Here is a 15688-nt window from a genome sequence, read left to right on the forward strand (position 1 = left end):
GCCTCCTTGTCCATCAGCAACTCCCCGAGTTCACTCAAACTCATGTCCATCGAGTCGGTGATGCCATCCAGCCATCTCATCCTCTGTCGTCCCCTTTTCCTCCTGCCCCCAATCCCTCCCAGCATCAGGGTCTTTTCCAATGAGTCAACTCTTTGCATGAGGTGGCCAAAGCACTGGAGTTTCAGCTTTAGCATCAGTCCTTCCAAAGAACACCCAGGGTTGACCTCCTTTAGAATAGAATGGTTGGATCTCCTTGCAGTCCAAGGGACTCTTAAGAATCTTCTCCAACGCCACAGTTCAAAAGCATCAGTTCTTTGGCGCTCAGCTTTCTTCACAGTCCAACTCAAATCCATACATGACCATTGGAAAGGCCGTAGCCTTGACTAGATGGACCTTTGTTGGCAAAGTAATATCTCTGTTTTTGAATATGCTATCTAGGTTGGTCATAACTTTCTTTCCAAGGAGTAAGTGCCTTTTAATTTCATGGCTGCAATCATAATTTGCAGTGATTTTGGAGTCCAAAAGAATAAAGTCTGACACTCTTTCCACTGTTTCCCCATCTAATTCCCATGAAGTGATAGGACCAGATGCCATGATCATCATCTTCTGAATGTTGAGATTTGAGCCAGATTTTTCACTCTTCTCTTTCACTTTCATCAAGAGGCTTTTTAGGAAAAGAAATCCAAAAAAACAAAATGAATGTCTGGGGATGCCGGAAGCCAGTGTGAGGAACTCCGCCCATGGCAAAGGTCATGAGGAAGGAGGCTCGGCATTTGCAAGGGTGGGATGGAGCCTCAGGAGTCCCCCGGGAAATTCTCGAGCATCTACCCCCAAAACCAGAGTCTGCCTACTTTGCTGCTTTGTGCTCTCACCTACACCTCTGACTTTACAGGGGGCTGTCCTCCACCACTTCTCTCTGAAAAAGAGTTAACTTACATCTCCAGTTGATAAAGTTCCTGGGCGTGATAAGAGTGTTTCAACCTACAATCTCCTCTGAAGGTTATTCCAGCCACATGTGATTGTTCACAGCCTCCCAACCGTGAGAGGTATGAGATGTTCTAAACTGTCTAAATACAGATTCCTTTGAGCAGTTAAAAGATTGATTAGAATTGTATTGGTGAAGGGTTTTTCACTTGTTGGGCCAATGTTTGCTGCTAAGTTTCCATATCCCTTACCTACTGTGTCCCTGGCAGTGTATTGATTAATATAATTGGTGTATAGAAATGTAAGTAGTAGGCTTAATGTTTGTAACCTTGACCCTTGAGTTAATTCTTTTTCTTGTTATAGCCCACCACACCTTTGCCCTATAGGAATGCAACTTTATCTAATGCTTTTGGAGGGTGGCACCTGACTAATCACCTTTAGAGAAAAATAAGTTTTCTGAAGAAAGGGTCTGACAATGTTAACAGGCCTCCAGGCCAGAAGATGATGTAAATCACCTAAACTTTTGCATATAAGTTTGTTGAAAGAAAGCCTGGCTTACTGCCAACTCTACCCCTTACCCCATTATCCCCTATGCACAACTTAAGGTATAAACACTACTTTGGAAAATAATGTTCGGGCCTTGTTCACCTTAACTTGGTCTCCCCATTCATTCTTTCTCTCACCTTCTGGCTGAATACCCATCTGGGGCATGGAGGCTCGTCAAGCCTACTAATTTTGCCTGGGCTTCTAAGATCTGACTGGGGAGGCCTTAGTGTCTCCTCTCCTTCGGGAGAACGGGAGGACGCCTGTGGCCTATGTAGGTGATGTAAATTCCTTATTTTGGAATTTTATTAGCTTTCCATGTAACCAAGTTATTCAGCTTCTTTTCTCCACTGAATTTTCTCACTGAGCTATCCTTATTTAACCACTCTTTATATCTTTAATTCTATCATATCCTGATTGCCAAATCTGTCTCCCCTTCAAAACCCCTGACTCCACCGGGGCTGGACCCCGGCATGGGGAGGCCTTACAAATAACTGTGAAAAGAAAAGAAGCAAAAAGCAAAGGAGAAAAGGAAAGATATAAGCATCTTAATGCAGAGTTCCAAAGAATGGCAAGAGGAGATAAGAAAGCATTCCTCAGCGATCAATGCAAAAAATAGAGGAAAACAAAAGAATGGGAAAGACTAGAGATCTCTTCAAGAATATTAGAGACACCGAGGGAACATTTCATGCAAAGATGGGCTCGATAAAGGACAGAAATGGTATGGACCTAACAGAAACAGAAGATGTTAAGAAGAGGTGGCAAGAATACACAGAAGAACTGTACAAAAAAGATCTTCATGACCCAGATAATTACGATGGTGTGATCACTCACCTAGAGCCAGGCATCCTGGAATGTGAAGTCAAATGGGCCTTAGAAAGCATCACTATGAACAAAGCTAGTGGAGGTGATGGAATTCCAGTTGAGCTATTTCAAATCCTGAAAGCTATTTCGAATACTGAAAGATGATGCTGTGAAAGTGCTGCACTCAATATGCCAGCAAATTTGGAAAACTCAGCAGTGGCCACAGGACTAGAAAATGTCAGTTTTCATTCCAATCCCAAAGAAAGGCAATGCCAAAGCATGCTCTAACTACCGCACAATTGCACTCATCTCACACACTAGTATACTATGCTCAAAATTCTCCAAGCCAGGCTTCAGCAATACATGAACTGTGAACTTCCAGATGTTGAAGCTGGTTTTAGAAAAGGCAGAGGAACCAGAGATCAAATTGCCAACATCTGCTGGATCATCAAAAAGCAAGAGAGTTCCAGAAAAACATCTATTTCTGCTTTATTAACTATGCCAAAACCTTTGACTATGTGGATCACAATAAACTGTGGAAAATTCTTCAAGAGATGGAAATACCAGACCACCTGTCTCTTGAGAAACCTGTATGCAGGTCAGGAAGCAACAGTTAGAACTGGACATGGAAAAACAGACTGGTTCCAAATAGGAAAAGGAGTATGTCAAGGCTGTATATTGTCACCCTACTTATTTAACTTATATGCAGAGTAGATCATGAGAAACGCTGGGCTGGAAGAAGCACAAGCTGGAATAAAGATTGCTGGGAGAAATATCAATAACCTCAGATATGTAGATGACACCACCCTTATGGCAGAAAGTGAATAGGTTAGGATTGATCCTTAGGTTTTTAAAATGTCTTAATATTTTGCCATTTAGTTATTTTGTAATTTGAGAAATCTGGATTTGAACAATCATTAAATAATGATAAAATGGATAAATATACTACCATTTAATTTTCAACAAATATTCTCCCTCATACAATGCCAAATTATAGAGTAAATCTTTTTTTTTAATTTTATTTTATTTTTAAACTTTACACAATCGTATTAGATTTGCCAAATATCAAAATGAATCCGCCACAGGTATACATGTGTTCCCCATCCTGAACCCTCCTCCCTCCTCCCTCCCCACACTCTCCCTCTGGGTCGTCCCAGTGCACTAGCCCCAAGCATCCAGTATCGTGCATCGAACCTGGACTGGCAACTCGTTTCATACATGATATTTTACATGTTTCAAAGCCATTCTCCCAAATCTTCCCACCCTCTCCCTCTCTCACAGAGTCCATAAGACTGTTCTATACATCAGTGTCTCTTTTGCTGTCTCGTACACAGGGTCATTATTACCATCTTTCTAAATTCCATATATATGCATTAGTATACTGTATTGGTGTTTTTTTTTCTGGCTTACTTCACTCTGTATAATAGGCTCCAGTTTCATCCACCTCATTAGAACTGGTTCAAATGTATTCTTTTTAATGGCTGAGTAATACTAGAGTAAATCTTATAATAGGCAAACTATATTTCATTTAGCTTTATTCACCATCAAAAACTTGTAATCTATTCACTAAAAAGCAAATTTATAAATACAAAAATGGATTTCTTTTGATAGGAAAATAATCATAGTACCAATTCATTTAAACTTTCAGATTGCATCGAATTTGAAGATGAGGGATTTGAACATTGGAAAATTTATTCCTAGTGAGGCAGGTAACACCAATAGCTGTGGAGAAAACCCCACAAAATTTAACATCAAAAAAATGAATTAAATATTTCCCAAAACTGGAAACAAAAAGATTATATTCTGCATAATAAATATTTCTGATCCACTTTCATTTTGATTCATTCTTGTCTTCACCTGTAGAATAACATGAACATTGCTACTGCTGCTGCTAAGTCTCTTCAGTCATGTCCAACTCAGTGCGACCCCATTGATGGCAGCCCACCAGGCTCCCCTGTCCCTGGGATTCTCCAGGCAAGAACACTGGAGTGGGTACTGTGAACTTTAGATAGTAATTAACATGTACCCCAAGGTAAATTATTTCCTGCAGCAGTCAGAACCTCCTAAATTCCACATCACTCATCCATAGCAAGTTCCCATGTATCTATCTTTGTTCAACAGTGTGACAGCAGAAGCATGGATTACATGCACACTGACTGACAACACCTATGTCTGTGCCTTGAGATTTCACCAATGGGAGGACAAGCTTGATCAGAAACACAGGTAGGACAAGCTCTCTTGACCGGCCTTTCACCTCTGCTTTTAGAGTAGGAGGTCCATGTTGATATGTATGACTGGTTTCAGAGACATAATATCAGAAAAAGATAGCCAATGATCCAATAGCATTCAATATTCCCACACAGAAAGTTTCCACTGGTCAGTATTTCATTTACTTCACACTCTTCAGACAAGAATCATAGAGAACCAAATAGCCAAATTTTATGAAGATTTCATAGATCAAACCATTTGTGAACTTTAGCACCAACATAAACTTGAAAAATAAAGGCCAAGTTTCAGACTCTCACGCAGGTGGGAAAAAACTAAATTCAAAAACCCTAAAAATAAATTACCTGACATCATGTCTAGATAAAAATTCAAAATATCATACTGTGAGTAAATATCAGCCTATATTTTAAAGAAACATCCTAAGGATATCCAACCTGATTGATACAGTACAGTAAATATATCCAATATTGGGTTGACTGATTTGAATAACAGCAGATTTCCATTTCTTTCTTGTGTTCTCTTTAAATTATCTGAAGAAGCAGATATTGGCATTCAAAAAACTATGACAGCTGTAATTGAAAATCTTAAAATGTTTGAAAATTGCCCTTTAAATGCATCAAAATCAAAATGATCTATTCCATTAGCCATAGCAACAATTATAAAAGCATTGTTTAAGAATCATTACATGTTTAAATATAATGAGAATGTCTGAGCCCTATATTACCCCAGAAGTAAGTCCTAGTTAAGCAGAAACAACAACAAAAAAGGATTGCATTTTGGTTCTTGTTGTTTGTTGTTGTTGTTTTTTTTCCCTCTTAAGAACTACATAGATCTGTGCACCTAAAGGGCCAACAGTGCTCCAGTGCTTTATAATTTTTCTTCAAAATGCATAGCAATAAAATTGAACAGGGAGGCCTGGCGTGCTGCGATTCACAGGGTCGCAAAGAGTCGGACACAACTGAGTGACTGAACTGAACTGAACTGAACGATTGAAATTACTTCTATGTCAGCTACACCATTTGTAGTCTTTTCAAAAGCACTTTTAAATGGCTTGGGATTCCTTCTTCTCTGAATCCCTATGCAAAAGTGTTTTTCTCCTTTTAAATAAAGGTAGTGCATTTTTGGGGGGCTTTCCTGATAGCTCAGCTGGTAAGCAGGTAAAGAATCCACCAGCAATGCAGAAGACCCCAGTTGGGTTCCTGGGTCAGGAAGATAACATGAAGAAGGGATAGTCTACCTACTGCAGTATTCTTAGGCTGGTGGTTCAGATGGTAAAGAATCTGCCTGCACTACGGCAGACTTGGGTTTGATGTTTGATCCCCTGGAGGAGGTCATGGCAACCCACTCCAGTATTCTTGCATGGAAAATCCTCATGGACAGAGGAGGCTGGCAGACTACAGTCTTTACGCTTTAACCTCTTACCCACCAGGGAAGCCATGGGGTTGCAAAGAGTTGGAACACAATTGAGGAACTAAGCATAGCACAATTTTTAGATCTTCTAGTGCATCAGTTCAGTTGCTCACTTGTGTCTGACTCTTTGTGATCTCAGGGACTGCAGCATGCCAGGCCTCCCTGTCCATCACAAACTCCCAGAGTTTACTCAAACTCATGTCCATTGAGTCAGTGATGACATCCAACCGTCTCATCCACTGTCGTCCCCTTCTCCTCCTGCCTTCACTCTTTCCCAGCATCAGGGCCTTTTCAAATGAGTTAGTTCCTGCATTAGGTGGCCAAAATATTGGAGCTTCAGGTTAAGCATCAGACTTACCAATGGATATTCAGGACTAGTTTCCTTTAGGATGGACTGATTGGATCTCCTTGGTGTCCAAGGGACTCTCAAGAGTCTTCTCCAATAGCACAGTTCAAAAGCATCAATTCTTCGGCTCTCAGCATTTTTTATAGTCCAAATCTCACATCCATATAGGACTCCTGGAAAAACCATACCTTTGACTACATGGACCTTTGTTGGCAAAGTAATGTCTCTGCTTTTTAATATGCTGTCTAAGTTGGTCATAACTTTCCTTCCAAGGATCAAGCAACTTTTAATTTCATGGCTGTAGTCACCATCTGCAGTGATTTTGGGCCCCCCCCCCAAAAAAAGCCTCTCACTGTTTCCATTGTTTCCCCATCTGTTTGTCATGAAGCAATGGGACCAGATGCCATGATCTTAGTTTTCTGAATGTTGAGCTTTAAGCCAACATTTTCACTCTCCTCTTTCACTTTCATCAAGAGGCTTTTTAGTTCCTCTTCACTTTCTGCCATAAGGGTGGTGTCATCTGCATATCTGAGGTATTGATATTTCTCCCAGCAATCTTGATTCCAGCTTGTGCTTCATCCAACCCAGCGTTTCTCATGATGTACTCTGCATATAAGTTAAATAAGTAGGGTGACAATATACAGCCTGGCATACTCCTTTCCTGATTTGAAACCAGTCTGTTTTTCCATGTCCAGTTCTAAATGCAGCTTCTTGACCTGCATATAGATTTCTCAGGAGGCAGGATGAGTGGTCTGGTGTTCCCATCTCTTTCTGAATTTTCCACAGTTTGTTCTGATCCACATAGCCAAAGGCTTTGGCATAGTCAATAAAGCAGAAATAAATGCTTTTCCACAGGTCTCTTGCTTTTTTTTTAAATATAAATTTATTTAATAGGAGGTTAATTACTTTATAATATTGTATTGGTTTTGCAATACATCAACATGAATCTACCATAGGTATACACGTGTTCCCCATCCTGACTCCACCTCCTTCTCCCTCCCAGTATCATCCCTCTGGGTCATCTCTGCAGCAGCCCCAAGCATCCAGTATCATGCATCAAACCTGGACTGGTGACTCATTTCATATATGATATTATACATGTTTCAGTGCCATTTATAATAGCCAGGACATGGAAGCAACTTAGATGTCCATTAGTAGATGAATGGATAAGAAAGCTGTGGTACGTATAAACAGTGGAGTACTACTCAGCCATTAAAAAGAATACATTTGAATCATTTCTAATGACGTGGATAAAACTGGAGCCTATTATACAGAGTGAACTAAGCCAGAAAGAAAGACACCAATACAGTATACTAACGCATATATGTGGAATTTAGAAAGATGGTAACAATAACCCTGTATGCAAGACAGCAAAAGAGACACAGATGTATAGAACAGTCTTTTGGTCTCTTGCTTTTTTGATGATCCAATAGATGTTGGAAACTTGATCTCTGCTTCCTCTGCCTTTCCTAAAGCCAGCTTGAACATCTGGAAGTTCTCAGTTCACGTACTGTTGAAGCCTGGCTTGGAGAATTTTGAGCAGTAGTTTGCTAGGAAATGAGATGAGTGCAATTGTGCAGTAGTTTAAATAGTCCTTGGCATTGCTTTTCTTTGGGATTGGAATGAAACCTGACCTTTTCTAGTCCTGTGGCCACTTCTGAGTTTTCCAAAATTGCTGGCATATTGCATGTAGCACTCTCACAGCATCATCTTTCAGGATTTGCAATATCTCAACTGGAATTCCATCACCTCCACTAGCTTTGTTCATAGTGATGCTGTCTAAGGCCCACTTGACTTCACATTCCAAGATGTCTGGCTCTAGGCAAGTGATCTGGGTGCTTATCTGGGTCATGAAGTTCTTTTTTATATAGTTCTTCTGTGTATTCTTGCCATCTCTTCTTAATATCTTCTGCTTCTGTTAGGCCCATACCATTTCTGTCCTTTATTGTACCCATCTTTGCATGAAGTGTTCCCTTGGTACCTCTAATCTTCTTAAAGAGATCGCTACTCTTTCCCATTCTATTGTTTTCCTCTATCCTTTGCACTGGTCACTGAGGAAGGCTTTCTTATCTCTCTTTGCTATTCTTTGGAACTCTGCATTTAGATGAATATATCTTTCCTTTTCTCCTTTGCCTTTAGCTTCTCTTCTTTTCTCAGCTATTTGTAAGGCCTCCCCAGACAACCATCTTGCCTTTTAGCATTTCTTTTTCTTGGGGATGATCTTGACCACTGCCTCCTATACAGTGTCACAAAGCTTCATCTATAGATCTTCAGGCACTCTGTTTATCAGATCTAATGGATCTTACGGTATATGAGAACAATTTCTCAGAGGCATTTAAAAATGGAAAATGTAAATAACACAACTAGAGTTCCAGTTGTCCTTTTAATTGGAGCCCAAAGTCTCCTATTTTCTGAAGGTGTGTGATAAGCTACACTCTTCAACTCGCCTAAGTGTGAGGATTTCCTGTTCAAACCTGAAGTGACACATTGATGACAAATCAATATTTTCCATTCTAGCTTCACTCTGAGCCTTCACAGGGCAGCCTGTGAAGGTCACAGACATTGCTTATTGTTGACTGGGTTTTAAGTTTTTAAATTTCTCCTTTCGTTACCAGTCTAAGCAGGTCTCTTTTTAGAGAGTAACCTGGTCTGCACACTAAAGAATGCACGACTTCCTGGCCAACAGAAGGTATGTGTCCCTCCTCTCCTGTCTCTCTGCTAGACCGTCTCACGTAGTGGGAACTAACAAATGTTAGAGGTGATGCAACTGAGCTATAGTAAATATACAACAAAATCAAAGTATAACATTGTTTTTTTAATAATTTGGTGTAAACAATAACCATAAAATACCAAATATTGGGTCATTTCTCCAAGTATTCAAATTATTGTCTGTTGAATACACACATGCATATTTGGGGGTGTATATAATATTAAGTGAAATTTATTGACCTTATGATAGGGAACAATTAGTTTCGGATTTTATAATCAGTAGATGGTAAGCTTTTTTGTATAATAATACGTTTATACATGTTTTGCTCAACATCTATACACAGATTCTTGGAAAGGAATTCATTATATAGCAAAAGGCCAAACATAATTCCTCCCCTATGTTTTAGATTGAATAAAAGAACCCTAATTTTTTAATGAAATTTAAGATGAAGTAACTTTTTTTTAATATATTTTATTTTATTTTTTAACTTTACAATATTGTATTGGATTTGCCATATATCTAAAGGCTAATTTAAACTTAATTGTCATAATTAAAGTATTTTTAAAAAATCAAATATTGCATAAAGATATGTTATACTAACTAAAGGCTGATATAAATCAGAAATAGTACCATAGAAATGATGACTAAGATAATAATTAAAACTGATAATTACTGAGAACTTATAAATTCCAGGTTGAGTGCTCAGTGTTACACACGTTATATATTGCATAAACTTATTTCCATTTTATATTAATAATATAGGTTACCAGATAGCAAATAACTTTTTGAAAGTCACATTTTATAAATTTCAGTCATAATTAATTTCCAGATATTTCTGACTACTGCATCAATTGTCTGAATTATTAAATTATGTTATCTGGATTTTTTATAAGTAATTACCATCACTTATACAGCTAAAATGACCTTTACTAACTTGGACATCTATCAGATCTTTCTGGAAGTTTGAACGAACAGTGTTCTTCCATAAGTGACCTATACATGTTTATCATTTTGTGGGTAGAGATATTAGCCATTAAATCAATTATCAACTACTTTTGTAAAATAATTAACTTTTAGTCTTTCCTATTGTTTTATTTTTCATATTACTTTGTTATATATGTTTAATGAGTCAGGTAACATTTTCCAATATATGAAGCATTTCCTCAGTTTTTAATGCTTTCTCAGAACTCCTCAACCATTTGAAATAATGACCGTTTGTTATCCCTTTTCATCAATAAATGTAAGTCACCAAATAATGTAATTTAGTGTAGGAAATACTGTACATGTCAACATTACTCTCTCCTCATCTTTAAAGAACTGTTTTTAACCAATATTAAATTTCAAAATTATCATAAATATGGGTGAATCTCTCTGGTTAACAGAACATTTTAATTTGAACACAAGCACTATGATGGTTTTAAAATGTTTCCATGGAATCTGACTTAATAAGGATATTATTGTTCATGAACTTCTTTATTCCTGCCTAATTTATTGCTTTTCATTGTTTCAATCAATAATATATGTGTCAAATATAGAATATGTTTTTCAAAAAAGCATTCTATCATGAAAAACTTGTTTAAAGTTGTAAGGATTTACCAGGCTTTAAGTTTGTTCAGCTGCAAAGTGAGCACTAAGAGCTTTGCCCCGCCTGTGGCATTGTACTAGGGTGCTTATCTCACATACACCACTCAACCTCAGTTCACTTCAAGCACAGTCCTTGATCTCACTCAGCTGCAGAGATGAATAACCAAGGAGCAACCTATGCAGAACTGAAGGGAGTCAAGAACTCAAAGAGGCAGAAAAGAAAACCTAGGGTTTCTAAAAGTTCTGTTTCAATGACTGAGCAGGAATTAACATATATAGAATTAAATCTTCAAAATGCTTCTCAGAATCTTCATGGGAATGACAAGATTCACCACTCCAAAGGTAAACACTTACTAGACACACATGGAGCTATTCTAGGATGTGCAGTGGGGTGCAGAGTTGTGGAGAACGAGTAGGGGATAAGCTCACATATTTTTCACTTTGAGGAACAGAACTTAACGCTGGATATGGGATTCTGATGTGAAATCGGAGGACTACTTTTATTCTGGCATTACTATAATTTGAAGTTTTTGATCAACAACTCATGTAGTCTTATATTTGCTGAAAACGCAATGGTATATTCTGAGAGAAAGACTACAGTGGTCAAAATGGGTTGGGGTCCAAGTTTATATCCATAACTCTGTGTTCATGTGGGTTCTTGTGTATGTAAACTCTAAACAACTGTCCCCATCACTCCTTTCTCAGTTTCCTTTTCTGTCCCTGTAGGTTCACCGTCACCTCCAGAGAAGTTCATTGCTGGGATCCTGGGAATCATCTGCCTCGTCTTGATGTCCACTGTGGTGACAGTGATCGTTGTCACTCCCTGGTTTTTGAAAAACTGTAAGGGAACTTATCACTTTACTGATGGTCAGTGCTGCTAAACATTTCATAGTATTATAGAATGTGTCTATCATTAAAATACATTCATTTAGAATCAATGCAGTATATCTAATTTGTCAGAAATATACAACACAGGAGAATTACAGAGAGCATGTATATGTATATTCTGATTTCATAACTCAAAAGCATGCTTTAGGAGATTTAAAGATCTTATTGAGAAATACAAATTAATTCTTGAGATTGGTTAAAGCAAATACTGTAAGACGTGGTGAAGTTTGTTCCGTTAGGTTTTTGAAATATTTTTTCCATCAAGTCTTCATTACCTAATGAATTTTTCTTGCTAAATCAGTTTTATTTCAGATTATTCTAATTCTAAACAATAAACTGAATTCTCAAGCTCATAAACTAAAATCATTATGATTCATTTAAAGCAATATTAACTTTTTAATGATTAATTTTGTAGCTACTGTAATACGGGAACAGAATTACTCCTCTCTCATAACAAGGCTCCAGAAAGGTACATAATGATTTTCAAAGTTTTGATACAAATACAATTCATTTTTGTCTCTATCTTAGGCTAGTGAAAATAAGAATAGATTTGGGGATAGAACATAATTTATAAAATTAGGCAATAAACATTCATAAATAAATGATTATAGGAGAGTGCTTCTCCCTATGCAATAATAGGATCAGCATATCCATTGTTGGCAATTGGCTGTAATTTCCTCCTGATATAATGTGATAAGAGAAAAATAATTTTGGTATTCTAAAATAGAAGTTTCATTTCTTGATTTTTAGGACATGTAAAGAGTAGACATTTCTATGTATTTCCTTTATATGGGGACATATATTAAAGACAGACCCTATTATGAATGCATGAATGAGATTTGTTTTATATGTACCAGCCTTGAGGATGCATAGATATGTTATTATATATATATATGTGTGTGTGTGTGTATACCTATGTTTATATCTATGAATATATGTAAGTTAATTTTTATTTTCCAAATTCAAATTGTTTTTGAATACTAATTCATAATCTTTCTTCAGAATGTCATTGTGGTCATTGTCCACAAGACTGGCTTACATATTCCAACAACTGCTATTATACTAGTTTGGAAAAAAAATCATGGAATGAGAGTTTGATAGCCTGTGCTACTAAGAATTCTACTCTGCTTTATATAGATAATGAAGAGGAAATGGTAAGATATTAAATGTTTTCAACACTTTGCTAAAGGCTTCATTTAGTCAACATTATATTTGTTAGGATTCACTTGTGCTTTTATACATATTTGTAGCTTGTTTATTTTAAGGTCTGCTAGTATTCCATTAAACAATGGAATATAACTTTATGATACTTTATTTACATTTTTATACCATTCATGCATGTGTGGTAATTTCTGGTTCTTGCTTTTCATAGAAAACCATGCTTCTACAAATGCTATTAAATTCTAAAATACTCTGTGTTATCTAATTTTACCATACATCAAGGAAAATAAACATATAATTTTGCCTATAGAATTGTGTAATTGCATATCAGATCACGGAAGAGAAGTTTCAACTTTCCAGCAGCCCCACCGCTCTGTAATATCTTATCACGTCTCCACCTCCTTATTTACTCACTGTCCTGACTTTTGATATTATAGAATCTCTTTGATCGCTTTTGAATCATATACATGGAATCCCGTGTTCGTGCTTAGTCGTTCAATCGTGTCTGACTCTTTGCAACCTCATTAACTTCAGCCTGTCAGGCTCCTGTGTCCATGGAATTTTCCAGGCAAGAATACTGAAGTGGGTTGCAATTTTCTACTCCAGGACATGGAATCATTCAGGTTGTCCCTGTCTCATCACTGCCATATGATATTTTGCAGTTCCTCCAACTTTTTGCATTTGTGTGAAGTTTGTAAATTTCCACAGCTCATTGTGTAAATTCAAGTTAAGATCCATTCTTTCCAATGCTGCTGGGTGGAGATGGAGTCTTACACCCTCAGGGATAAAGAGGCTTCTTAGCTTCAGTAGTTTTAGTCAAGACATCCCCTTTGTTAGTCCCACCCCCACCCCTATCACCCAACCCTAGTGTCTCTCAGTGGAGGAAACAGAGGCAATTTCTCTGACTGCTCCTTGTTAGTAAGTGTCCTGATGGATCTTGTAAGGCTTACCTGGTGTTGCCTACACGATTCTCTCACACACAGGAGGAATGGCTTACCTGTGCCACCCCCAACAGCCAGGTTAGGTATTGTGTGTCTGGGAAGTAAGAGGCCTAGGTCACTTTCATCTGGTTGGTGGGGAGACACAAGATGCCCCTAATTATCACTCCCTCACCTCCCACCTTGTTTTCTCATCACGGAGAAGTGATTAGAGATTACAGAGGAGTGGGGCTGCTGGGAAATTTCAAGCCACATCACCCTTCTCTTTTCACCTTTCAGAGTTCTCCTTTCTCGTGTCTTTCATTAGTTCCCATGTTTACAGTTGAACTTAGCAGGGAGGAGCAGAGACAAATGGGTCTCTGACCCCTTGTCTGGTCCACTGATGCCACCAATACAGAAACAGATGGCTTTGGGGCTTATCTAGTCAAAGAATGCTGTCAGGCTCAGAAAAACAAATCCGGCTCTCATGTCACTTATTTTCTCAATTTCATTTCCTTGATTTCCCTCTAAAACTGAAATACTGAGAAACATATAAAAGTAGAGAAATCCACTGATATTGTCACAATATCCAGAAAAATGAATGTCATGGAATCAAAGACTTATTTAAAGCCTTGCTATGTTAGTTTTGATATGAGGACAAATGAAATTATATGAGTCAGAATTTTCCTCATTGCACATATGAATTACTCCACCTTCTTATCCCTTAGGCTTAATGTCAGATGCAGTTCACAGCTGTAAGTATCCCCAAGTTGTTATTCAAGGTGTATGCTTTTGTGGGATCTCTACAACTAGTTCATATCTTTGTAAATATCCCCTTTATTAAATGGCTGTCAAAAAAAAAAAGGAATTTTTCTTATTAACATTAGAATACAGTGAAACTGATAAGTATAAATGTAGAGTTGATTTTGAATCAAAAGTACAGATATTGGTTAATATTTATGGCACTATTAAAACTTCAAACTTTCAACTCCTATGTTTTTAGTGTTAGATTAGAATCTAACATGCTCAATTTGTTCAAAGAATGAAAGATGCTATGAAAGAACACATCCTTTGACTTGCATTTTAAAAATTAACAAAAACATTTCATAATGACTATTTAAGTGAAAATTATTTATTTTGGGCTAGAAATTTCTGATGTCCCTATCGATTGTTTCGTGGATTCAAGTCTCTCGTGAAGGCCGCGGTCGTCCTTGGAAGTGGCTAAATGGTTCAACTTGCAATCTACAGTAAGTTTGTAAAAAGAATGCTATATATAGGAGGAAAAATACAAAAGAGAAATATTTTTAAAATAGCACGAATACATTTCTTTTAGTCAAATTGTAGAAAGCTGAAGAAAGATATTGAAAGTTAATAAAATGTTGATACCAATGTTGAAAACTACGCTACTCTGTAGCCCAGTTTCCTAGTAATAAACTCTTACTGAAATTTTATTAAAGACTTCATTACCCATTTTCAAAATATCTTGTATTACAGTTACATGGAAAATACTATTGTTTCATGAGTTGTCTTCATAGAATATAACAGAATTATGCATTTTTCCATAACAGGATAGCAGACAAATTACCTGGTGAACGTAACTGTGCTGTACAAGCTTTATGGGAAATAAGAGCAGAAGACTGTCAGTTTACAAATGCATATCATTGCAAGCATAAGCTTGAGAATTAAAATATGAGTTTGGATGCTGGTGGGTAACTTGAGTTTTAATGAAATGGAAATAATATACTGACTGCATAAATTTTAAAACGAATTATATTATTTTTACTGATAATGAATGTTTTTCAAAAACAGTTGAAATATAATTGTGTGTGCTCATTCATTCAGTTGTGTCTGACTCTTTGAGACACCATGGACTATAGGCTGTCAGGCTTCTCAGTCCAAGGAATTCTCTAGTCAAGAACACTGGAGTGGTTCTATTCCAAGGTTTTTAAGGAATTTCCACACTGTTCTCCATAGTGGCTATATCAGTTTGCATTCCCGTCAACAGTGTAAGAGGGTTTCCTTTTTCTCCACACCCTCTCCAGCTATTGTTTGTCGACTTTTTTATGGTGGCCATTCTGACCGGCAGAGACGATACCTCATTGTGTTTTTACTTTGCATTTCTCTAGTAATGAGTGGTGTTGTGATATGAGAAAGCTACATGTCTTTTCGTGTGTT

The 15688-nt window shown here is 37.3% G+C and overlaps 1 protein-coding gene across 2 annotated transcripts; it reads left to right on the forward strand.

Moving 5' to 3' along the window:
* The first annotated feature begins 10589 nt into the window (after positions 1–10589).
* LOC112584487 (NKG2-A/NKG2-B type II integral membrane protein) lies at positions 10590–15340 on the forward strand. 2 transcript variants are annotated; one of them, XM_025283242.3, is made up of 6 exons: positions 10590–10889; positions 11274–11414; positions 11851–11904; positions 12438–12589; positions 14660–14760; positions 15082–15340. In XM_025283242.3, exons 1-6 carry the CDS (start codon positions 10703–10705, stop codon positions 15197–15199), a joined length of 753 nt encoding a protein of 250 aa, XP_025139027.2. In that variant the 5' UTR covers positions 10590–10702; the 3' UTR covers positions 15200–15340. The 2 variants fall into 2 exon arrangements, with proteins under 2 accessions (XP_025139027.2, XP_025139028.2); XM_025283243.3 differs by having other exon boundaries at positions 10592–10889; positions 11274–11387.
* The last annotated feature ends 348 nt before the right edge of the window (positions 15341–15688 follow it).

The sequence above is a fragment of the Bubalus bubalis genome, chromosome 4 (genome assembly GCF_019923935.1).
Source record: "Bubalus bubalis isolate 160015118507 breed Murrah chromosome 4, NDDB_SH_1, whole genome shotgun sequence".
NCBI classification, from domain to species: domain Eukaryota; kingdom Metazoa; phylum Chordata; class Mammalia; order Artiodactyla; family Bovidae; genus Bubalus; species Bubalus bubalis.

Bases quoted from the DNA above. Each gene is read 5' to 3' on its own strand.
- LOC112584487 (XM_025283242.3), top strand. From the start codon at position 10,703: ATGAATAACCAAGGAGCAACCTATGCAGAACTGAAGGGAGTCAAGAAC. The intron at 10,890-11,273 runs GTAAACACTTAC...CTGTCCCTGTAG, and splicing joins CAAGATTCACCACTCCAAAG to GTTCACCGTCACCTCCAGAG. The intron at 14,761-15,081 runs GTAAGTTTGTAA...TTTCCATAACAG, and splicing joins GGTTCAACTTGCAATCTACA to GATAGCAGACAAATTACCTG.